Genomic DNA, 26094 nt, shown 5'->3' with positions numbered 1-26094 from the left:
AGTGAAATTGACTCCACACTGTGTTCCACTCCCGCCATTATGCAACATGTAGAATTAATCGGGAAAGTGCGATGCAGTGACCACAGGATGGGCAGGTCCTGAATTAGTCTAAATCTGAAGAATGAACGCAACAGATTAGTAAGAAAGAAGTTCATCAACGAGTTAGCGGGGAGGGGGAGGGCAGAAGAGTTCAGGATCTCAATACAAAATAGATATTCAGCTCTAACCGAGGATGGCAACATTACCCTAGAAGCAATAAACAATAATTTCATAGATATGATTACTGAGTCAGCTGTAAAAGTAGGCGGTAGGATAGTTAGAGAGGAACCGGTAAGCAGTCTAAGGAGACGAAAGATTTTATTAAAAAACGCCAGAGTATGAAAGCTTCCAATTCAACAGACCAGATAGAATTGGCAGAGATTTCAAAGCTAATCAATAAGCGCAAAGTGCCCGATATAAGGAAGTATAACATGGAGAAAATAGAGCGTGCTGTAAACAACGGGGAAAGCCTTAAAGCGGTGAAGAAGAAATTGGGCATAGGCAAAAATCAGATGTATACGCTAAGGGAAAAGGCGGGCAACGTCATTACGAATATGGACAAGATAGTCAAAGTAGCCGAGAAGTTCTATACTGATCTCTACAGTAGCTAAAGTAGTCAGGACCGTACTGAGATTGGCGGTAGGGAAAAACAGTCAGACGTTCCACCAGTGACGAAGGTCGAGGTTAAGGAAGCAATAAAAACTATGAAAAGGGGGAAAGCAGCTGGAGAGGATCAGATAACTACAAATTTGTTAAGGAACGGGGGGTCGGGAGTGGGGGGGATATCGTGCTAGAAAAAATGACCACCGTGTATACGCAGTGCCTGGTGTCATTGACGATACCGGAACCATGGAAGAACGCAAACGTTATCCTCATTCATAAGAGAGGGGGCGCTGAAGACCTTAATAATTACAGACCAATCAGCTTACTGTCTGCTACGTATAGGGTATTTACTAAGGTAATTGCTTATAGAATCAGGACACCCTAGACTGCAATCAAGCAAAGGATCAAGCAGGTTTTCGGAAATGGTACTCTACTATCGATCATATCCATACCACCAACCAAGTGATTGAAAAATGTTCGGAATATAACCAGCCCTTATACATAGAGTTCATTGATTATGAAAAAAGTATTTGACTCAGTTGAAACCTCGGCGGTGATGCAGGCATTGCGAAATCAGGGGGTAGACGAACTGGAAGCGCGTGATAGTGGCTACACAGCAAAGATTGTTCTAAATAACGAAAGTAACAAAATTCCCATAAAGAAAGGTGTTAGGCAAGGAGACACTATCTCCCCAGCACTATTCACAGGTTGCTTAGAGGAAGTATTCAGAACCTTGGAATGGGAGCAGTTTGGGTTGAGGGTAGATGGAGAATAGCTCAGTAATCTGTGATTTGCTGATGACATTGCCTTGCTAAGCAACTCGGGGTATGAACTGCAAATAATGATTGGTGGCCTAGACAGGAAAAGTAGAAAGGTAGGATTGAAAATCAATATGCAGAAGACTAATGTAATGTTCACCAGCCTCAGGAAGGAACAGCAGGTTACGTTAGGTAGCGAAGCACTGGAAGTTGTAAGCGAATATATCTACTTAGGACAGGTGGTATGCGCAGATCCGGACCATGAAAAGGAAATAACAAGAAGAATGGACGGAGCGCAAGAAGGGATGGAGCGCATTTGGCAAGCACTCACAGATTATCAATAGCAGCTTACCGGTATCGCTCAAGAGGAAAGTATGCAACAGTTGCATCTTACCTGTACGCACCTATGGGGCTGAAACGTGAAGGCTAACTAAAAGGGTTCTACTTAAGTGGAGGACAACGCAGAGGGCTATGGAACAAAAAATGGTGGAAGTAACATTACGAGATAGAAAACGTGCAGAGTGGGTCAGAGTAATAGCTCGAGTTACTTACATTCAAGTAGAAATTAAGGAGAAGAAATGGTCATGGGCGGGACATGTAGTGCAAAGAGAGGGTAACCGATGGTCGCTTATGGTAACAAACTGGATTCCAAGGGAAGGAAAACGTAGCAAGGGGCGGCAGAAAGGTTAGGTAGGCGGATGAAGTTAAGAAGTTCACAAGGGTCAAGTGAATGCAGCTAGCACAGAACCGGGTTAATTGGAGAAATATGGGAGAGGCCTTCGCCCTGCAGTGGGTATATTCAGGCTGATGATGACGATGATGATTAATCCAGCTGTCAAGATTGCTCTCTTTGCCGATGACTGCATGATATATACTCCGGTATCTTCTATTTCTGACCAGGAACGTTTAGATAATGCTCTGCTTAGTGTCGTTTTCTGAAAAGAAGAATGGGGAGGAAAATAAATACTCAGAAGACGGTGCTTTTGCGGATAACAAAAAAGAAAAATGCGTTTTCATTCAACTATTACATCAATAGCGTTTCAGTTAAAGAAGTGCCGAGGCATAATATCTTAGCATTGTAGTAAACTCGCAAACAAAATGGAATTACCATGTAGACAACATTAAGTCATTCGCTTTACGTAAACTTGGTTTTCTTCACATAAACTTAAGGGCGCACCTAGCGGCTGCACTTTATTAGCCTACAATATGTCATAAGACCAAAAATGGAATATGCCATCATCGTCTATGATCCCCATGTAAGAAAAAGACGTAAGGGACTTGAAAAAATACAGGGGCGCGCAGTAAGCTTTATATTTAATAGGTACACTAAAAGTAGATCTCCATCTTCGTTAATGGCAGCAAAGGATATTTACCCTCTCGACGTCAGACATAAGATGGCGCGCCTATCCTTCCTTCCCCAACTAACAGGGAAAACTAGACATCTCTACAGCCGCTTATCTGCAGTTTTCAGGAACGCGTAGAACTCGTCGTGATCATAATGACACTTTAGCACCATACTTCGCGCATACTAACTCTAATATTTTTTTTTTTCTGAGAACGAATGGCGAATGGAATGCCTGGCCTCGACGAGTGACATGGACTGTTGACTATGACCATGCACTTTGTGAGCTAATTTAGACTACATATTTGTACTGCATTGGACAACTTTATTGCTCTCATTTTTTACGACGCAGCTTCTCTGATATTGAGTGAAGGTATTTATGTGCCCTTCCTGCCTGGACCCAAATGAGGATATAAAGTATTGTGGAAATAAATAAAATAAATAAAGTCGACAAACTTCACCCACAAACCAACATAGCTCACTTTGAAACAAACGAAATTTAGTGTATTGCATGTCCTGTACACAGGACACATTCAATAAATTAATAACTGGCCATTGCGAATACGCTTGAAGTCACGAGGTAAATTGTGAGGTTGTAATAGGGGGATAAATGCGTTTTCCCCGCTTAGTTGCGGCTGACAGTTCAAACCGCCGAAGCGCACGCACGCCACTACGGGCCGTGCTCTTGGAAACAAAGGGACAACACGTATTGACAACATTTATTGCTGCAAAAACAACAACGACAGCTAGCGATAAAACACGCTAATAAATCTTGGTCGTCCCACTCACCAGCAGGGCTACGGGTAAATGTTCGCCCACGCTAGGGCAAGGGATAAGCTCCGAGGCGGGACAGGACGAGCAGGCAGGAAAAGTCCCGCGAGGCCTTCGCCTAGCGCCGGGGTGGTGCAGTGGTAAGACGCCCGACTACTGTCCGGAGTTCCCGGGTTCGAACCCGACCACGGCGGCTGCGTTTCGATGGAAGCGAAACGAAGTGGCGTCCGTGTGCTGTGGGGTGTCAGCGCACGTTAAAGATCCCCAGGTGGTCGAAATTATTTCGTAGCCCTCCACTACGGCTTCCCTTTCTCTCTTTCCACCTTCACTCCCACCGTCATCCCTTCCCTTACGGCGCGGTTCGGGTGTCCACAGAGCAAATGTGACAGATACTGCGCCCTTTCCCTCCTGTGGACCAATTATTATTATTATTACTTCGCCTTGCCGGCGAATGCGGAGCCGCACGAGGATGCGTCCGCTCGGTTACCGATGCCGAAGAGGCTTGGCTTTGGCCGCGTGCGCGGTGACAAGATCAGGGGTGGCGCTTATGCTGCCGCGATGCTAGCGCCATTTCTCGATAGGTAATGTTAACCACCAATGTTGGCGCCATACTGCGATAGCTAGAGCAACTGCCGCGGGGGAAAGTCGACCCTAACGGGGACGATGGAGATCGTTTCCCACAAAATCAAGCCATTTCATATTTGGAGCCGATGGCTGATTATGGTCTTCGTGAAGATGACGTACAGCCCTTCGTGGTCAATGCGATTTTTCTTGACCGCTTTATTTCGTCAATGCTCACGTTGAGTTCCCTTGCTAATGGAGTGTATGCGGTTTTGTTTGGTGTATGAGGTTTAACGTCCCAAAGCCACTCAGGCTATGAAGAACTCCGGAAATTTCGACCACCCGGGGCTCTTTAGCGTGCACTAACATCGCACAGCACACGGATGCTTTGCTCTTCGCCTTCATCGAAAAAAGGCCGCCGCGGCCGGCATTCGATGAAGGCGAAGAGCAAAGCATCCGTGTGCTGTGCGATGTCAGTGCACGCTAAGGAGCGCCGGGTGGTCGAAATTTCCAGAGTTCTCACAGCCGTGCAGTGCGAGGCCAGTAACTACTACGGCAGCACGGCAAGCAGGGGCGTATTTGGTTTTCGCCTTCAAAGCACCTAAATATACATTGGATTGTAAGCTAATACTTCGCGGATCTTTTCATGAATAGTAACTCTAAAATACCCTGAGGAAAGGTGGTTCCAATCGCTTGAAGAGGGTAGAATTAATCACAAGATGCATTAAGTTTTTCATGACGTTGACAATTTTCTGATTGTGGGTAAAGGAATGGAACACTCTAACTGCCTCAGAAATCAGATGATCCGAACGAGCAGTGTTATGGTACAACTTACGAATAAGGGCAATGCGGCACACGTATCTGCGCGGTATCAGAAATAAGAGGTGGATATTAAAGGTCATGATATTTGCTCTTATGCGATACAGTTAGCAAGCACAGAACACATAATGTTACTTTGTACCATCGCAAGGTCGGTAATAAGGTTCTCACAAGTAGACTGCCTTGTCATAGTCACATACTCGAGTGCGGGACATATTAGAGTATTATATGGCTATACTTTCAATGAAATTAGTGTTAGAAAGTTAATGCGTAAAAAGCTTAGCATGCGATTTCTATTTGAAATTGTGTGCTTGGCATGAAGAGAGCAGTTTGGGTTATGTGTAATATTAACGCCGATGAATTGATATGGCAAATCTGGATATAGCTAAATGTTGTGGAAGTAGTAGGGGGGTCTGGTGGAAATGTTTCGAGGTCCATGCATGACTTTTATTTGGTTATTCTTTAGCTACAGCAATCATTCTTGGCATAACTTCTATATATCACTATGGTTTGACTGGAGCAAAGCAATGTGATCAGAGTTGTTAATTTCTCTAAACATGACGAAATCATGAGAAAGTAGGTTAACTTAGAGCTAAGAAAAAAAGAGACTTTGTCAACGACAATTAGAAGCAACAAGGATTGAACGGCTGACCTTTGAGTGGCACTGGAACATACCTCTGTAAAGCTAGAGATGTAACCGTTCTCACAAATTTTGAGCTATTCAGAAGAAAATACTCCAACCGTTCCACTAAGTTGCATTGATTAGTTTGCAGCATTATTTTGTGAAGTATCGGCTTGGCATAGCTTATGCTTTTCATTTGTTTTATTTCAGCAACATATAAGAAACATGGGGCCTACCAAATCCAACAGGAGGCTTGTAGAACTAGGCAGGCATCAAAGGCGAGCATAAAGTGATGGCAAAATTTGCCATTATAAATTATACACACACTGGAAATATTCTGTAGACAACGTTATGTACATAATCCCATGTTCGACAAGAGAACGTCTTACACAGGTTTCGACATCCGTTTAAGGTTTGTTTTTGAAGTAATAGAGATTCATGATTAGGTAGACATTTGAATACTACAGGGATGTATACACACAGGGACATGCACCTTATCGTTTTTTTTTTAGTTTTCAAAACCTAAGATATGCAGGGAGGTAGTCATGTTCAGTACAATAGCGCAACCCGCATGTCACCTCTGCCCATTACCGAGTTTTCTAATTGCCTGTACGTTAGCAAATGTGAAGGAATGAGACGAGGCTTAGATAAAAACTAAAATTTAGTGGTAGCGAAAAATGTTGCTGAGCCCCCCTTTAATTAATGCACGACTATGCCAGAAATGCTTGGGAACTGGTGCCATTGAATCAAAGTAGGGTGGGAGTTGAAGCAGCGCTGGAACATAGTTATACGAACAAAATCTTTGTTAAACATTTGCATGTTTAGCAGGGCTGTACACCGTTTGTGAGCTTCAATTATGGAGACATTAAAGTTTCTCCTTACGAGTAGACGCAATGGCTTCTTTAACGTCGTTTTGTCATTCCCTGATTTTAACGCGACAAAAGGACCGTTTATTTTAACCTACACCAGCTACACTATTGTAACGAAAAATCATTGGAGTTATTGTAGTTTTGTGTCTGGTGCACCTGGTGTAGGTTGAAAAAATGGCCCAGCGTTAAAGGTCCCGTTATGCTGAAAATATGTCGTTGGCGCCGGCTTCGTGAGCAAAAAATCACCTGAAGGCCGCTTTCAGGTGGCAGCGTGCATTGCCTTGCACTGATTCTTCGAAGGTTAGTACCACTCAACGAGAAAACATGAGATCATATGTTGGGAATGGCTGCCGACTCGCTTTTCTCATACCAGCTGGGAATGGGGAAGTGAGAATCGACCTTCCAGTGCTCTTGGATTCCGGGTCAAGCACACTACTACTAGGCGATGTAGGCGCGTACTTGGTTAATGCGGGGCTTTATATGCCGGGTGGTAGCCTCTGCCACCGCGTCTTACCCTTAAAGATCGAGTTTAAAGGGGCGCTGACAGGTTCGTTCGATGTATTGCCATTTTATACTTCTATGAATAATATACAGGTCTGTGATTCTACTCGCAAAGTTTTAGTGCCTAGCGCGCGGCGTATATTACAAAAAAGCGCGATAGAAATCGGAATCAGGAAGCTCCTCTCACTGAGAACGACCGCCATTTTGAAGTGCTCGTAGGAAGTCACAGGGAATTGGAGCGTCGTCTGCAACACGTCTCATCTTTTTTTTTTTTTTTTTGGCGATTGACACGGTGGTTGTCCCTCATGCAGAAGTGCAACTGATGAAGATGTTACCGCACGAAAGCGATACAGAGTAAGGCATGTTTTCTTCAGCATAAGGCATGGTCACAGTCAGTGAGCTGCACGCTGTTATAGGTTATATAGCTTATCGACGTATTGATCTTTCGCATTACACCAGCGACCCGCTGAAGTCTTGAGCCCCTCTACGCCGACGTACCTGATCAGCGGACGGTCATCCGATTTGTTTTGGTCGGATCAGAAGCCGAGCGAGAACTTGACACCCGATGAGTGTTCCTGAACAGCTGCGCTTGTGTGTACCTTGACCGTATTAGAAAAAGCAAAATAAGAATCTACACTTTATATGTTACCCCTTGTTATCAGCAATGGCCTCGGCCAGAAGTTTTAGTCGGCGCCGAACTGCCTCTCTCGTTCAGCGACGAGTAGGTCTAGCGCGAGTACGCGGGGTTCTCGGGTCTAGGGTTTCGGCGATTACGGAGCGCGCATTCACGTACAAGCTTCAGCGGGCTAATGTGACCATCGAGTGTAGTTCTGGGAGTAGCGACCCTTTATCAACGACTGCATACATCACAAACCGAGTGCACATTTAGTGGGAAGCGTCGATATGTGACCCTTTCTAGCGAGCGCAGCCGGCGCCTGTCGGCGCCGCTTGTGTGTATACCCGGCCGGCGCAGGCAGGGACGTATCATCCACGGCGCTTCTCGCTGCGCAGTTGTAGTTTGTGAACAAATAAAGGAACCGCAGTGTGAAAAGAAACGAATAGTTTTGGTATTGCTAGCTCAATTTGCATTTTATCCCGTGTGAACAAGCAGCATACATCCAGTCATTGCAAAAGCTAAGTAAACAAACGCTGGGGCTGTTGTAATCCGCAAATCGGCGCATTCCTGTTGGAGTTTATGGTTCACACACTAAATACTAAATGGTGTATGCTCACGTTGAAGCACTCGTGAGTCATATGCTTGAGAAACACTAGAAAAACGCAAGGTGATTCTCGGGAGTCGGTTCAAAAGTTTTGTCTGCTCCTGTAGTGTCGCGAGGAATGGTCGCGAGTCAAGGTATGCTTGTTTGGGATTTCCTTTCAGTTTTTGGACCGAAAGAGCGACGGGCAATAGCTCAGCAACCAGGAACATAACGCTAACCCCTCCCGCTTTCGCGGCGCATCTACACGGCGGAAGGAAACGTTGGGCAAGGGCCTTTTTATATGCGGGAGCGCTCGTTGCTAAAATGAGCTAACTCTCACAACGTAAGAATAGCATCCTTCTGATTGTATGCCTAAGTTATACAGCACGAGCCCGTCGATTTCAGCCTCCTCGGCAATCTCTAGACGAAGCCTATACAAGTCCGAGAATCACGACGGTTGCATATTATAGTGATGGCTTCTCAAAGAAAAGAGAATATGAATAAAATATTTTTGTTGAAGAAAAAAACTCAGTGACACTCTCCACGTGCACGGTGTGCATACAAGAGTACAGCTGACACCGCGAATAGCAGACGACATGAAGATATCTCGTTGTGACGTCAGTGGCCAATGGTTGCCAGACCAAAAAGCCGATTCCGATATTAATAATAAAAAATAATTTTAAAACTATATACTGCCCCGAATGAGCTAAAATTTCTAAGATTTATAATTTAACGTTTGAGGAGTGAAATGTAATAACCAGTTTAATCTCACATGTTAGCTGTCAATGTTATGCTCAAATATAAGCTATGGAAAGAAAAATGGTAGGGATAACGTTAAGCGATAGGAAACGTGCAGAGTGAGTCAGAGAAATAACTCGAGTCCCTGACATTCTAGTGGAAATCAAGAAGGCATGGGCAGGACATGTAGCGCGAAGAAAAGATAACCGATGGTCGCTTAGGGCAACAAACTGGATTCCAAGGGAAAGAAAGCGTAGCAGGGGGCGCAGAAAATGAGGTGGGCGGATGAGGTTAAGAAGTTCGCAGGGGTCAGGTGGATGCAGCTCGCACAGGACCGGGTTAAGTGGAGAAATATGGGAGAGGCCTTCGCCCTGCAGTGGGTATAGTCAGGCTGATGATAATTATGATGATGATGATGTTTGGCTGTCATGAACTATTTAAGTAGCCGTCATATTTTTATATATTTCTTTTTTAGTTGCCAAAGCCATGAAAAGTTGCCTTTTGGGAACTTTTCATGGCTGTACATGGCAGCTGTACAGTGCTATACGAAGTCCTATTAGGGACATTTCCCAAACTCTAAACCTCTAATTTTGTTATAAGAGCTGAGATATAGAAAAGCTGAATCGATGCAGCTGGCACTTGTGTCACTGTCAATTAGTGCTCACTGATTGTATGCAGTTCCAGTAGTACCGGACTGAGTGCACTGGATCAAGTTGTGCATACGCCGCGGACGACTCCAATAAGTCCATGTTCAGCCGTGCACATCACTGTCATCGGCACATTCTGCATGTGTACGTTCCCGAAGGCTTCCGAACAATGTGTCCTCTTTTTCAGCCACGGATATCCACAACAGCATTGTGAAGACGGGAGATGAGAAAGCGGCCAAACAACAAATTATTTTTAAGAAAGAAAGTGGTCTAAGAAATGAAACAAATAGATTATTTAATCTAAACGGAGTCCCTATTTATCTTGGCAAAATATCACGCTGCAACTCGCTGTGAGCTCTCTGCCTATCTGCCCACCATGCAAACGAAAACGGCGGGACATTACTTTATTATTTTTATACCACTGAGAACAGTCACTGACATAACTCTGTTACAGTCTCAGATTCCTGATGTGGAGTAAACATTCTTTCTAGATATCGTTACGTTAGTAGATCCGCAAAAAAATCAATGACGGGAAGTATCTTGTTATTACATATTGCTGTTATATTGCTATTGCTTCTCACATACAATTTGATAATTATGTTCTGACTGCATTTTTTGCTTTGTTGATGTGCCTTTCATGCTAGTGTCTGTTATTGAGTGCTGTGTCTCATCCACGTAAAATCACTTTTCTGTAAGCTGGTAATATAAAAAATATTGTTATCTGTGCAATGACGGTCGTGCCAGACTGTGTATGGCGTAAGAGCGCTTGTTGGGGATTATTCTGCCTTTTGCTCTTGTTCCGATGTCGTTCTGAGAAATAAATAAACAAATAAATCAAACCAAGTTATGACGGTCCAAAAATCAAGGGCTGGTTATCATATACGTGCGATCTCTAATAACAAACCCCTCATTTTCCCTTGGCAATAATTTCCTGAATAACCTAAGGAGGGCCTCGACTTCGGCGGTACAATGTCGTTAGGTAGTAAAAGGATCACTGAATAGCTCCTGCCTTCGCAGGAACATCCGCAGTTTGGGACAAGGGTGGCGCTGGTGAACATGTTGAAGGGTAGTATGAAAGATTCAAGAGCCGCCCATGCATATCTGTTAGCAGAGTGCTGGGTGGGAAATCTAGAGGTCGAGGGTTAAGATCCCCATATCCGACACCCACGCTAACTGCATCAGCGTACATTTCGACCTCATTTGAGGTGGATGAGGCAGCTATTGCCTTAGCTATTACGCAAACCTCAGCGGAATACATTTTCACTGACTCCAACGATTGCGATCTACAACTACGCTGTTGGACAGGTGGCACCCACTGCCATCGGTATCTTGCATTCCGGTATCGTCCCTTCTTGCCCCATCCAAATCATCTGGGTGCCCGCACACATGGCCCATCCTGGCAGCAAAGCGGCCAATTCCATCGCTCGTGATTCGACTGACCGAACAAGCCCGCCCCCGTCGGGAATGGATACGCGCGACGCGCTTCTCACGTACCACGATATAACCTTGCACTACCGCCTTTGCCATCTCACCTTAACCCCTCCGCACAAATCTCTTTCCCAGCACCACCAACAATTGTGGCGCCACCTTCAGGCTCACACCTTTCTTACTCCAGCTCGTCTTGCCCTCCTCTATACCCCGGGACGTACTCGTAGGCCTGCCGTTTATGCACCAGCTCCCGCGTCGAATACCCTCATGTTCTATATTCCTGCCCGGCACACTTGTCCCCTGCCTCTTGGCACCTCATCAGTCCACAGCGGTGAGAGGTTACCTTGTCCAGCACCAAGTCGGAAGTCCTACTTCGGCTGGGGACGTGGGCGGAGGAAGTCGCGGCTAGGCACGCCCTGGGCGCCACGACGGGAATCTCGAAGGCCACCCGCAACGCTGCTATTTAATTTCGTTTTTCGGCCTTCAAAATAAAAATTTTCACCACCACCACCATATTCGGCATGTGGTTGTTGTAACGAAATCCGGTGCGCGAGAGTTGTGCGCTAGATCGGTGCGCAAGATCTGTCATATTAGGCGAGATTCAACGAGATTATTTCGTGTCTATAGAGTTCCTGCCATCGGCAATGCCACACTTGAATGTGCGCCAAGGAACGCCACGCGAAAGGAGCGGTGTGTACCGTCCAAACTCACACTTGCCGGAGAAGGTGTGACAGATACTGCCCCTTTCCTTTCCTGCAAACCAATTATAATTATATGCAGCACTGCAACGAACGCCGATGAGAGGCAAGCGATGAGAGGCCAATGATAGATAAGGGTATATTTTCCCCATTTTCCTCTTAAAAGATATCTGAGACCCCTTAATTTCCTTCTTCTACTTTGTAAACGAATATTCCACGAACACATTGTTATATTTCACACTGATCAAAACACACACAAAAAATACCCTATGCTTTCCTTTGCCTTAGCGGCTTTTAGCTTGGCAAGAAAACAATGTTTCACGAGAGCGAAGCGATGACCTGAAATATTCTGCGTTGCTTCTCTGACTGTTAGTCACTACACCAGCTCTAAAAGAGCATTGTCAATCATGCCACCAGTTTTCAGTCCTGTTCTTCTTCGCAATAAGGGAAGCATAAATAATGGTTACCTGTGTTTTCTCTCTAGTTTATTATGTGTCACAGAGTGTTTTATATAATCGTTCATTTGGTTTGGTAGGTGTTCGTGGGAAGTTAAAATTAGAGGAACAATTTTCACCTTTGTTAAGCGCACCATAAAGACGCACTTGGTAATTGTTAATCGAAGTTGACGGCTGGTCCCACGCGGGCAGTTTTCAGTACGTGGCTCCACAGGCTGCGACGTCTTTGCTCGTCTTCTCATCCTCGCAATGCCGAGCGGGACGTGCTAGTCGCGTATCACCCATTCCGCGCACACCGCCCGTAATTAGGGGGATCCCTCACCCTCGAACGTGGCCCGCCGCCCGTGCTCTGGAGATAATCGCCCTCGGACAGCATCTTGCGGGGCCGTCGGAATGGCCGCGCCCGCATCGCGACTCGCAGCGCCTGACGACAACGCCAGAGAGGACTCCGTTCGAGAGCGCGGTGAGGGCGACCGGTGGTCGTTAATTACGGAAGCTGAGGGCGCCAACGCGCCAGCCCGTTGCATGTTTACGGGCTACTCCCCGTAATGACGATGCCTGATTAAGGAGGGTCATTGCAACCAGCCGTGGTGGTGGTTACGGGCGGGACGATTAGGACTTATTAGCTGCTCGTATGTCTGTTGTTCAGTGCCTGGAAGCGATAAAATTAGAGCGACCAATTTTGTTCCAGTGAAAGCTAGGAAGCATGGTTTGGCTTTCATGACTGAAGAAATTGGTACCCAGAAGCTAGTGCTACCTGCAGTCATCAGGCATCATTTACAAACTCGCCCCTTAACATGTCCGTCACCTGGTAACGCGGCAACTTAGTACATCTATCTAGGAATGATCCATTGCTTGCCACCAGTACGGCTCAGTGAGACTGGCGTACAGCTCTTCAGTTTGTGCAGCGGCTATGGCTGCTTCAGCTGGAAATGGAACGCAAGAGTGCTCGAGCGACATGCGCTCTCCAGTGGCGAAATAATAACGAGGCTTCCGTTATGGCGCATTAACGACGTACGCGTGGCTAGAGCCTACGTTTATAAACATTATACACTGAGTTTACTTATTCACCGAGAATGTAAATTATCTTATGTTAAGAGACGTTGGTGCAAATAACTCCACGAAATGGCATTCCTGTTGATTAAACATCTGTTCGTTGGCGCGGTCGTTCAAGCTGAAAGATTTCTTTAGGGAGCCACTACAATTAACAGTTATGTAAAAGTGCCCACTTCCTTAAACAAAAAGTTGTTTTGAAGCTTAAAAAAGGAAAAGTTTTTTTGCTGCCTTTCAATTGTTGTTTTTATTTCCAGCTATCAAACCTGTGTTCGCCTAAGTTTTCAGCCTACAGCCACACGAGCTTGCACAATACGTGGTGTCGCATGATGGGATGTACCTTATAGATACACTTCTTAATCACTATTACTAACACATGAAATGCAGTCCAGAAATGTTAAAACTTTCTCTCTTTTACTGAAAACAGCATTGGTAAGCAAACTATTTCTGCTCATTAAAACGTGGCTACACCAGCGTAATATGACCACGACATTTTTCTTTTCAGTCTCAATTTAGCGTAATATCGTCGCTATGAGCAGGCTAAAAGAAGCGAAGGAGCACATGTACACACAAAACGCACCTTAGCATCATCACTAACTTTCTATGATAACATCACTGAGTTGGTTGGTTTGTGGGGTTTAACGTCCCAAAGCGACTCAGGCTATGAGAGACGCCGTAGTGGAGGACTCCGGAAATTTTGACCACCTAGGGTTCTTTAACGTGCAGTGACATCGCACAGCACACGGACGCCACTTCGTTTCGCCTCCATCGAAACGCTGCCGCCGAGGCTGGGATTCGATCCCGCTTCCTTGGGCACAGTAGTCGAGCGCCGTAACCACTGCGCCGCCCCGGCGGGGCATAACATCATTGAGGTCTGCATGCTAAGTACAGATGTCAAATTTGTTTCCGTTGTCTTCTACCGTCGTCCAGAAAATAGTCCATCAGTCTGCTATTCATTTTGCCTTTCATTAACTTCAGCTCGGAGAAAGTTCCCCACGCCTCTATGCTTCTTTTCGGAGGCTTTATACTACCCAACACCCACTAGCCACTTCTCAAAAAGACTTCATAAATCGCCTCTACACGAAACAAAAAAGTCTCTTCATTTAGTGGTATATTTCAACTTCAATAATTGTTTTGCATGGCATCCAAAAAGATCACAATATACTTGATCGTTTACTTACATCCAGTCTAGATGAGATCAAACATGTACCGTATTTCTGGTACATAAGTCGCTTTTCTGTTTTTCTGGAAATTTTGTCAGTGCGCTTATCCACCGGAGCGACTTGTATGGAAAGAAATCCGGGCCGCGGCGGCCACACCTGTTCGGTGCCAAAAAAGGTATCTGTGCCCGGCGCGATTTTAGTACAGGTTAAGATACCCTGGTGGTCTAAATGAATCCAAAACTCAATAATATGACGTAGCTCATAGCTCATATATCACTTCGGGAAGTTAAACCTAAAAACTTACAATTATTAAACGGCCAAATATTGGGTGGGTTGCGCAGGCATGAGCGTGAGCCGAACAAATACGCGCCACAACTGTGCGCCATGTTCTGCCATGTGCAGTAACAGCATTTCCAAAAATGAACTAAAAATTAAAAGCGAAATGCAGCTCATACATCCGCATACACACTTTAATTCTAAAGGAGGAAAATGCGTCGTTCGTTTAAAAATGGTTGCTTGCCGATAAAAAAAAAAAGTATTTACTGTGCTACCCGCTGCCGCTCGCGACATTTCCGTCAGTCGTGATCTTAATTGCATTGATAGCTGTAGCGGCCTCACGATCTGGAAGTCAAAACCTGCAGACCGCACCCAGATACCAGAACCTTACCGATATCTCACGGAATCTCTGGGACGCATCTCGCGCAAAGACCCTGCGCACACTTTCAGCAGACGCCACTCATGCGCCGTTAAATGCTTTCGCCCTAAAACAGCCACGCCTCGTTTTGTATTTCACTGCGATGTGTGCTTATGAAACTGCTTTTCGTTTGTGATAGAACGATGTGTACTAGGTACAGCGCGGATGTGTCACTTATAGCTGATCATCGCCATGGTTACAGTTCTCACTGGCTGAAAATGAAAACAAATTGAGAAGCAGTTTTGCGCCCAATTTGGATACAGTACAATGTCCCGGCGCTAACGATAGAACCAGTAGACGCAAATTTGAACGCCTCTTTGTGCTTTTCAGCTTTACCCAGGATGATACGCCCACTCCCGACGGTCTGACTTCGACGCTACTATTTGCTGCCACCGAGAGGAGCGACTCCGGGCTGTACACCTGCATCACGTCTAACAAGTTTGGAAAAGACGAAACCAACATAAAATTACTCGTACAAGGTGAGTAGGGTAGTACTGGCAAAGTAAAATAATTCTCAAAAGTAGCTGAAGTTTTTTAAAGGATATAAACTGGCGGCATTTAAATTTCGAAACCTGTGATACATGACCTTTAATCCTTGTCGCGCAGCTAGTTTAAACTCTCGTTGACAACAGTACCAATAAGTTGATAGTTCTTGCAGCAAGTAAACTCAGCTCAGCTTTCGCCTAGATTATACAAATAGAGTAACGTAAAAAAAAAAAAAAAAAAAACCCTAAAAGCCTCTTCGCAGGCTTTCGTGAATGTAGCTTCCTACACCTAAACGACTTTCATAATGAAATCACCGTTTAAACAATTTTAGGCAACTTAAATAGCATTCCTCCACTATTACACCTGGAAGAGTCCAGCTGCAGCTTTGAGACGCTAAATACCACACACCATGACTTTGCACAAGGGCTTATTGACTTTAGGGCTCTATCTGTATTTTCATGATTTTAATAGTTGGTGTGCAGGACTGTGCGACAGTCGTGCATTGGTTGCTTTAGTAATCGCCACCTCACTTCTCCGTGTTATAAAATAAAAAAGAACAGAAGCAGGAAATCTTGTCAGGCTGCTGCTATGGTAACACTGTAGGTTTGCTATAGCTTCATAGCTAATAGGTATTTAACTAACTGTTTGTACTAGAACCTTTACCGTTTGTGAAACTCAGATGCCCTTGAATGATTATAATAGCGGGTCGTAAGTACTACTTGCTTAGGGACAGTTGAAGCATTCCGAATAAAAAGCATGTTCTTATACCATCTGTATCTAATCAATAAAACGGCTCTCACAACCCACAGATAAGTACGTTGAAATGTCTCCTTGCAGCTATTCATTTCGATCGATGAGCGTTCTGCTTCTCTGCCCATCCGGAGAGAAGAAAGCGTACGCATGGTTTGAAGCGTTATCAGCAGATATGCCTAGACAGTCGTATTAGTCGCAAAACGCTATGGCTACGTAGGATATCTAGCAGTTCAGTTCAGTTCAGGCGTTCAGTCGTGTCCGACTCTTCGTGACCCTATGGACCATGTCACGCCACGCTTTCCGGTCTCTCACTATCTTCCTAACATCACATAACTTCATCTGCAGTGCCTCGAGGATGCCATCTAACCATCGCGTTATCTAGCTAACCGCACTAAAAAGCTGCCACCATTACCGCACCGTGGCACCGCCTTTTTGCTTGCAGGTATTCACTATTGCGGTGAATAATTGGAAAGTACGCTGATTTTCATTATTAATGGCTGATTAAGTCTGCCGGGCAGTTAATATTCTAACAATTTACTCTGACATAAAAGTAAATAATATAAAACCGAATAAACACATAACATATTTTAGCATTTACGGCTTTCTAGTCTATTTATTTTTGTTGGTTGGTTTTCTGACAGCAGTTGATGGCAAGAGAATTTGCTTGCGAAATTATTTTGTAATTTTAGAATATTTCTATTTGTTCTTGCTCAATAAAAATTCTACGTCGAAGTTTTCAAAGCGAGCAATAAAGGATGAACGTTCAATTTTTCAGGCGCCATATTAGCTTTTCACCGCAGGCGAACAGCTTCACAATATTAGGCTCCTATCATAGCAGTCATCAACTTTAGCGCTTTTTTTCTCTGTGTTCATTACTTTAAAAGGCGCAACAAACTCGGTGTATGCTGTGACTGTGGCCGTAGTTGGAATAAATAGCACCGCTTCTTCGCTTGCCGCGTATTTTTTGCAGCCTGTTGCAGCGGCTTCACCAATTTTCTCGAGAAAACATTTCTGCTTTCACAGGTTCTTATTCGCAGCGTAGTTGACACCGTGTCCCAAAAGAGGCCTGAGTTTTTCCCGCGTACTAAAGCTTCGGGTGTGCTGCCAACGCCGTTTAGATGAAATTTGCTGGGCCATTATAATATCCAACGCAACACAAGTTCTGAATACCGTACAAGCCAAGCCGTCCCGATAAAGTTTGCGCAGTCGAGGAGCAAACACGGGAATTCATCCGTGCACGAGCGGCAGCGTCTCGTTCACCGCGTCCTTCGTCTGCGTGAGAAAGAGAAAGAAGGATTTCGTCTTTGAAAGACGGCCAGGACAGCGATGCATCAAAAAGGCAGCCGCGGTTTTATTTTCGTTCTGCCCTCCCAAGTTGCTCTCGTCACGATATTCTGGGGGGGGGGGGGGGGGGGGGGGACAACCTCAACAAATAAACGTCAAGTCGAAAGCCGAGCAAAACAATAAAGCGCGTATAAAAACGATTTTCTCAAGAACGATCTTTTCTGTCTCTATGTGTTTTTTTTTTATTCTTCCTTTGTCGGCCCTAACAATGTAACTGTGTGTCCTGACCTTATCCCAAACACGTTAGTCCGAAAAAGAAAATTCGCGCTAAAGCATATAAATTAGACGCCATAAAAAAGGCGGAGAAAGCAAGCTGAACGGCATAAAAGAGAAATCAACCAACGTATTTTGTGCGCGGACGCTGCGTGCGGCACGACGCGCTGCACTGCTATTTTCCAAGAAATTATTTTACGGACCATTGCGCGCCTTCTCTTCATGCCCGGGCCATCGCTCAGGCTGCGCGGTGCCGCCGCTGGTGCGCTGCCATAAGAGCAGAGAGTGCTGCTTGTTCGCCAGAAATGCGACGCTTGCCCTGGAGGGGGGAGGGCAGAGGATTTGGAGGCCGTCCCGCAAATTTATGTCGCTCTAAAATAGTTGCTCTTACTTATGGATTTTCGTTTCGGTGTCCCTAGAGCTTTTCACTTTTTTCTATTCATCCCTTTCTTCCCCGGTACATTGTTTGAAGGATCTTAAAAACTCAAATGAAAATAGTTGTTTAAAACTGCCCTCACACGACTTTTAAAAAGCATCGGGCGTTCGCGTAGCAAAGAGCAAAGAGCGATGTAGCAAGGAGGTCAGAAAGAATGCACCAACATCGAAAAGGATAAACGCAGTTTGATGCGACCTTCGTGGGTGGAGCTCATGATGAGGTCAAAAACAAACAAACGGTCACGACATTTCGAGGTTATTTTTGGCCGTTCCGTGGGCGAAACCGGTAGCTTCTGTTCTTCCCGTAGAGTTTGTTGGCATCTCTTGTTGCTATGCTTAGATCGTTTTCCCGTTGGCTATAGGAGGCTGTCAACGTGGCGGTTTAAGTTTGCGAGAGGAAGGAAAGTCTGTTAGCGTCTCTGAAATTAGAGCCTGTGCTTTGCACTTGAAAGCGTCAACGCAATCTTTTTTACTTTACTTCAAAACAATTTTCCTGTTACTATTCGTAACGCCTACAAAACGGGTGTGATAATTACAAGAAACAACAACACAGATATGATTTTATCTTTATTGTTGTTTCTTGTAATTGTGCTTCAGTTGTTTACTTTTGATTGTATGCCTGTACGATTTTATTTATTTATTTCAGTTACCCTCTTGGCCCGGTGGGCATTATAGAGGGGAGTGCGACATGGCAAAACAAAACAAAAAAGAAACGGAAGGGGAGGAACGAACATGGGTACATGGCATTGTAGTTTATGATGGCAAATGATGTTTACAATGTAGAATTCACACAATAAAACAATAACAGCAAACAAAACAAATTATAGAGGTTGCAAATTACTGAATGCATAAATATAGGATAGCGTGGGAAAAACAAAAACAATGACGCTCACGATATCGCATACAAACAGCAACACTCGACAAAAAAAATGGAAGCAGGTAAGAAGTCGCGTACAACGCGCAACATGATTGCTGGAAGGCGAAAGTGCTCAACTTAACCTATAAAACTATGGAACTAAAATAAATATTACTATCAATCGTTGCTGCACAGTACACACAGCTTTCTTTAAATTCGTCGACATTGTCAGCAAGCACCAGCGTTTCAGGCAGGCAGTTCCACTCCGTTGCAGTTTTGGGTAAAAATGGATATTGATAAGATGCAGTTCGAAAATGAGGTATTCCTACTTTACAAGAGTTATCGATGCGTGATGAGACGTATGCCGGTGATGTTATAGGTGAATTTTACAGCGTTAGATTATTGTGATACATTTTAAAGAAAAGGAACAAGCGGGAGACTTTTCTGCGCCGCGACAAAGGTTCTAATGACAATGTGTGCTTCAGGAGTGTTACACTTGATAAACGCCCATAGTCCCCCAGAATGAAACGTGCAGCGCAATTTTGAAGGGACTCTAGAGCATTAGATAATAAATCTGTGTGGGGTCCCACACTGACGCAGCATACTCCAGTTTTGAACGAACGAGTGATTTATAAAGACGTAGTTTCACAGATGATGTTGCATAGGAAAATTACGTTTAATATAGCCTAGCATGCGGTTAGCATTTGTGATAATGGAAATAATGTGCTCATTGCAAGTTAGGTTTGATGCGACAATAACGCCAATATATTTATATGATTTTACTGATGTTAATGATGCCCCTTTAAGGTTATATGAAATAGAACAATAAATTCCGCGACGAGAAAAGCGCATTACTTTGCATTTAGTCGTGTTAAGTGTCATATTCGATGCAAAGCACCAGTCAGCAACAGCGATTAGATAAAAGCATGCAATCAATTCTAGTAAGTTGTTGTCAATATTAAGTATGCTCAATTTATAAAGACGTAGCCTGTGAGACACTTTATCGAAAGCACGACAAAAATCTAAATATATGCAGTCAATTTCATACCCACTGTCAAGTGAAGAATGTATACCATTTACGAATGCCACTAACTGTGTTTCACATAAAACAATGTTTTCTAAACCCATGTTGAAGAGGCGAAAAAAATGACGAAGATTCTAAAAAGGTGGCTAGGTGTGAAAAAATGACGTGTTCCATGATTTTTCAAGATACAGAAGTTAGAGACACTGGTCGATACTTGTTAGCCGCATGCTTGTCGCCTGATTTATGGAGTGGAACTACGCTGCCTATATTTCAGTCGTCAGGCAAAATCCCATGTTGTAGTGACTGTTCGAATGTTTTAGACAATATAATCGCAGAATAAGTTTTAGTGTTTTTTAGTACTTTGATATTGATGTAATCGGGCCCACAAGAGGAAGACTGTTTCAAACGCTCAATTATACTAAATAACCCATCATAGTCAAATCTTATGGGATCCATTGGAAATTCAGAAGACCTTTTGTAAACAGGAAGAGGGGAACTATGGTCGCGTGAAAATGCTTCAGCAAAGGTCTGATTCAGAACGTTAGCGCAGTTGCTCACAGGAATGGGGTTAGATTTAGAATCAACAAGCGATATTGCGATATTATATGGATTATATGCCTGTTTACGTTTGATTATATGCCTGTAAATTCTGCTCTTCGCGAGTGTGCGCGATGTTGTACCAGGAATGCACCGATGGCAACGGCTGTACCTCGGCGCTACGGCTGTTTACTAGCTGTGTACAAACAGATATCACTGTTTACGTCGCGTAAAATGTAAGCTGAGCCAGCTGAGCTCCCTCAACTGTCACTAAATTCGGAACCATCGCGGTCTTCCCCGTTTCCGAGCTACTGGCGACCGCCTACGTGGCTTAGAGAATATTCAGATAGCTTGGAAGGCCTTCGAAAATCCTTGGGGTAGCATCAGGCCGGACCGCTGGCCTTCCCTGTTTCGGTGATACCGCGTCGCCGTTCACAGCGAATTCCTTGACATCAGTGATGTCCGTGACGTGAAACTGCTTTTCACAAACATGCGCATAGAATCGAAAGTGAAGTCACCGGCCTTTTCCCGCGGTATTGCACGCTTCAAGTTTTCCCACAGCTCCTTGTCAGCAGGGAAGCGAAACAATAACAAGACCTTCTCGGTCGCCGCTTTGTATCTGGAACGGCATCCTGATACGAAGCAAGTGTTTGGCATGGTTCCACGTGCACGAGTCACATGATGTCAACGCACAGCATAAAACGAGATGTCGAATTTTCTACCAGCGGCAATGCTTTCTGATCGGTCGCGACAGTGCTGAGCTCCTCAACGGTGCCCTTCAGTGCCCAGTGGCGGTGCGGCGCGGCAGGCGCGGGCAGTATATGAACCTCTCCCAAAGCGTTACGGAGGAGTTTCGTGCCCAGAAGAAAAGTATTGAGGGATTCTGGTAATACCTTCGAACTGATGGCCTTCAGGGGTATGTTGAAAAAATAAATAAATGAGAACAAGGTGGGAAAAAGTAATGTGTGTGCACGGCAGAGGACTGTCTTTCCACCTAACTTTTCATCGTGGGTAGTAAAAATATGACGATCTTCAGTTTAACAAAATAAATAACCCCTACTAGCATGCGGAACAAATCAAGCTCTTGCTAGGAATAAAACTAACCAAAAATCAAATTTAAACACGCATACTCAGCGAAGAATAGACAAGCGCCTGCTTTTTGCCGATCCTGAGCAGAGTTCAGCACCATGCTTCGCTAGCTCAGCCGCTGCAGCGCTAATCAAAAATATATCATGCACCGCTGAGGAAACGTCACCGAGGCGAAAACCAAAAAATAAATGCCTAGCTGCACTCCCTGAGGGCGCAGCTTCCAGCGCGGAAATTCGAGGCTGAGAACGGCGCGAATTCGTAATGCATTTTTGTGCTATGGCCTATGGGGAGGCCGCGAAGAAAGGCCAAAGATTAAAGTAAAGGGAGTTACCGAGGTAGAGTAGAGCTAAAAAAGGCTAGTAATGTATTTTACGAGCAGGAACTCTGTATAAATAGGGCTTCTGGCGAATGAAAATAGCAGTAAACGTACATAATGACAAGAGAGAGATATAGAGAGAAATGGAAGAATAGAAAGGCAGGGAGGTTAACTTGATGATGCCCAGTAGGCTGCCCTACAAGTGGGGAGAAGGACAAATTAGAAAAACTAATTAGCAAAGGGAGAATAAATATTTCATAACGACAAATTAATTATTTTTTCTACGTATGTCAACAAACATCTGCCAGCCCAACTCTATCTGCACCTACGTTAACGCCTATAAAAATATTACATAATGTAGGAGCTCTAACGTTAACCATAATCCTCAACTTTGACTTGAAAACAAGAGGAAATCAAATAAGCCATCTGTGCAGCTCGTAATCACATTACTTCGTGACGCATTTCCCAATTTTTACCTTGTTAAAATATACTTTTAAGCTTCGATTACGCATCCTTAAAGCGCGAACGAACATGTACAAGAATCTTCATATTGTATCACTGTGTTTTCTTGTATTTCGTATTGTAGACTGCTCTTCTCAGTGTGTGTGCAGGCTTATGCATGCGCGTTCGTGTGGATGATTGTGCGAGGGGCCATCTTCCGCCTCTTGTTGGTCAGTTTTTTCGATGTTGAACTGCGTATACGTACAAGGTCATGTGTTCATGTTCTTTTGCGTTTGTGAGTAAGCGGGGCACTTGCGGCAGGGCGTAAGAAAGAAAAGAACATTGGGGAGAGCAAAAGAAAAAAAAAAGCTTAGGGAGTTGCTATCTATACCTGTCCGTTGATAAAACTGGCGAAAGTGTTAGTTAGAATGCGCCAAGCCTACACGCCGCTGAGTCCCGGATCATCAGGGGCGTTTAATGCAAAAAGTAATCAAAACGGCAAGAATACTAATTAATTTATTACAGCTAAATTATCTCTTGCGCTGCTGATACTGCACCCGGACCAGAACAAAACGCCCGTAAGGAACGGTTTCAGATTCTACTCCTGCGCCCTTGTTACCGCGTTTTGAAACTATAGCTGCGATTAAAAATGGCTTTCAAGAAAGAATCATGTTTAATGTTGCTACACAGCTGCTTGAGTATAAACATGTTTACTACGTGTTAAAAGGGGCCTTTAAACAAAAGTACTGACATTTTAAGTTTTCAATATATCCATCATGGTCTACGCACAACTACATTCTGCCACTGCATTTTCAGAGACTCCAGATCCGCCGGACGACATCCGCGTCGTCGAGGCAACTAGCCGGCGCATATCGCTCCGCTGGAACACACCTTTCACCGGAAACAGTGATATTCTCGGATACTTCGTCCAATGGAAAGAAGTCTCAGGTCAGTTTTTTCCTCTGAGTGGTAACAAGAGTTCGACTGAAGCAATTTAAAACAAGCATTCCATGCATAGTGTGAGCAAAAAAGAAAAAGGCGGCTGTGGCTCCCGGGAATGTTGTTGGCTCCTTGAACGATAATATGGAATAGAATTACTGAAAAAATTGTGTATACTTGCTTTCTGGCACACTATTGCGAGAACAACAATGTACCTCTAGCCAGGTTAAAAATATTTCTTGAAGGCGTATCCATCTTTCATTCTTCCTAAAAAGATGTATGGTGGCGTGTATGGCGCCTCACACCTTTTCAATATATTCTTATTAGTTACACTCTCAAACTGGCTTTCTTCGCACGTCTCTAAGTATATTGAGACTCGAACAATAGCGGCCGCTCTTTTGTCATCTTCCATTGTACGAGAATCTCTTCAATGTACTGGGATTTAAGGCCATTCTGAAATAAGATTTATTCATCTATTTTTCTGCTCGTTGATTAGCTAGCGTCCACTAAGATATACCTATAGGTGTAGATGTACTAGCAATAAAACATGAAACATGTGCAATACCAAAGAAAAATTGAGTAAGTGACGGGATGATTTTCCTTGCGAGTCATGCAGGTGTCCAATTTCAGCGCGACACTCACAGAGCAAATGAATGCATTATCCCTCTTTCTCCTTATTGGCCGGCCCGCTGCAAAAATGACTGGACCTGTAGATCTCCAAGCACTGTCCAGTTGGTAAGAAATTGGGAGAAGGGAACGTGGTCTACAAAAAGTATTCGGAAACAATAAATGTATTTGTCAAATACTCTACTGATTCCGTCAGTACCCAGGATCATTTGCGAAGCAGATAAGGCATTTAGTTTTGCAGGAATCTGCAAAAAAAAAGGGGGCTTCTCTCTAGAATACGGCGCATTCAATTTGTAAAAAAACTGGGACAAACGGCGCCTTTTTGAAAGCAGGAGAAGTAAAAGAAATTACTCCAACAGAAATTAATTTCAGAGAAGGGCTCTCTAAAGATTTAAAGAACATTCTTGAAACTAACAGAATCTGTTCGCTAGTTTCAGCCTTTCTTCTTTTTGTTACCTACAGGTTCCTGGCAGAAGGATGCGCGTCATGTGGAAGTACCGGGATCGAATACATCGGCAGTTTTGGATGACTTGGAGCCCATTACCGCCTACCATCTGCGGGTTCTCTCTGTAAACAAGTTCGGAAGGAGCGATCCAAGTCCCATGATTTCAGTCACAACGGACGAGGAAGGTAAAATTGACCGTTCGACATGAAAACATATCATACTGACGAAATATTTTTAAAAAGTTTGAAAGCAGCGCAGGAAAGCCTTACGACCGTTCCTTTTTTTTTTCTCAGAAGTACTTTCAGTATCCAGCAAACAAACATATGAAAAATGAGGCATTCGTATTTTTATGCTTCATGACCTACAGCATGAAAAGGAGAGGTACATCTAGGTGCACTCCTGTATACATTTCTCTGTAATTTCGCAAAACTATGGTCAGGAGAAAAAAACACACAGTTGTCCTTGGGAAGCACAGTTTTTGTCATGAAGCAGTCGGCTTTTCTTAGAACAGTTATTTTCTCAGAATGCTATCATACTTTCATGATCATTGTCACTAGGTAACTAAGCCTTTCCTTGCACACCTAGTCATCCTTTAACACTCCAAAAAGGCTACTGAAAACGATATCAAACTTTCTTAAGTCAGTGTTCTCACTCATGCTGCCGGAAATGTATACATATTTTCATGTAGAGCCCTTTCTGATGCGTAGGCATTCGTAGGAGGTTTTTCTGGCGCGTAGGCGTTCACAAATCTGCGCATCGGTAGGAGGAGACTTGCACGCAATTACAAATGCAGAGGCAAGCAGGTGGCAAGCTGTCAGGTGCACCGCATATGAAGCATGGTACTCTTGTAGAATACACTAGAATAATGCGTGCTAAGAAATACAATACAACTTTCGAGTGACGTTTCTGGATACCTAAGCTCATGGAAAGTGACAATGAGCCATTATTACCACATATCTCTGTGACACCAAGCAGTGGACAATCTATTTCATATATTAGACAATAGAGCCGCAGGAAAGCAAATTATATAAGACAATATGGATGTGCAAGAAATGTTTCTGAAGATCTTTAGGACTTCTCCTCGAACCTGTTGAGTGTTGTGTGAGGGAAGAACTGTAAAAATTGTGTAGTAAGTTCCACCACATTTTGCCGTTGAAGTTATAAAAAAGAGGCAAGTCACGTGCGACCTAGCAGGCGAAAAGCACATTTAGGCATTTTATCGAATTATAAAGCATGGAACGAAATACATTGCCTGATAGGCAACCAGGCAAGAGACAAATTGTGAAAAGCGCATATACAACTTAAGCAAGCAAGTAGTCTAAATAGGCAACTACAATATATGTAAATTGGTCATACCTGGTAGACAAATAAGTCATATAGGTCTTAAAACGCCACTAAAGCTCTGGAGTGAAGAAGCAATTCTGAATCTCCTCCGTGCTTTGGAAACTTCATGTTTTACCTGATACAAGAAATTTCACACCATGCAGCCAAAAGTTCGAAATGTAGTGACAGATAATTTCAGGACCTTTCGGTGCCTAAATTTTTGTTTCCTAATATGTGAACAAAGTTGGAGTCAGTTTCAACTTCAGATCTCTGGAAGATATACGGGGTAATTTTTTGGCAGCCTTA

General features: G+C 44.0%; 1 protein-coding gene across 1 annotated transcript in view; it reads left to right on the top strand.

Moving 5' to 3' along the window:
• LOC146193971 (cell adhesion molecule Dscam1-like) overlaps positions 1-26094 on the top strand; it is a 121740-nt gene that overhangs the window by 39239 nt on the left and 56407 nt on the right. The window contains exons 8-10 of the mRNA XM_084600663.1: positions 15291-15439; positions 23271-23402; positions 24483-24650. Coding sequence (XP_084456789.1) covers positions 15291-15439; positions 23271-23402; positions 24483-24650 — 449 coding nt within the window. The remainder of the gene's footprint in view (positions 1-15290; positions 15440-23270; positions 23403-24482; positions 24651-26094) is intronic.

Source organism: Amblyomma maculatum, chromosome 4, assembly GCF_055883805.1.
Source record: "Amblyomma maculatum isolate TAMU_Amacu chromosome 4, ASM5588380v1, whole genome shotgun sequence".
NCBI classification, from domain to species: Eukaryota; Metazoa; Arthropoda; class Arachnida; order Ixodida; family Ixodidae; genus Amblyomma; species Amblyomma maculatum.
The sequence above is the reverse complement of the archived record's forward strand: the minus strand, read 5'-3'. Positions and strand labels throughout refer to the sequence as shown.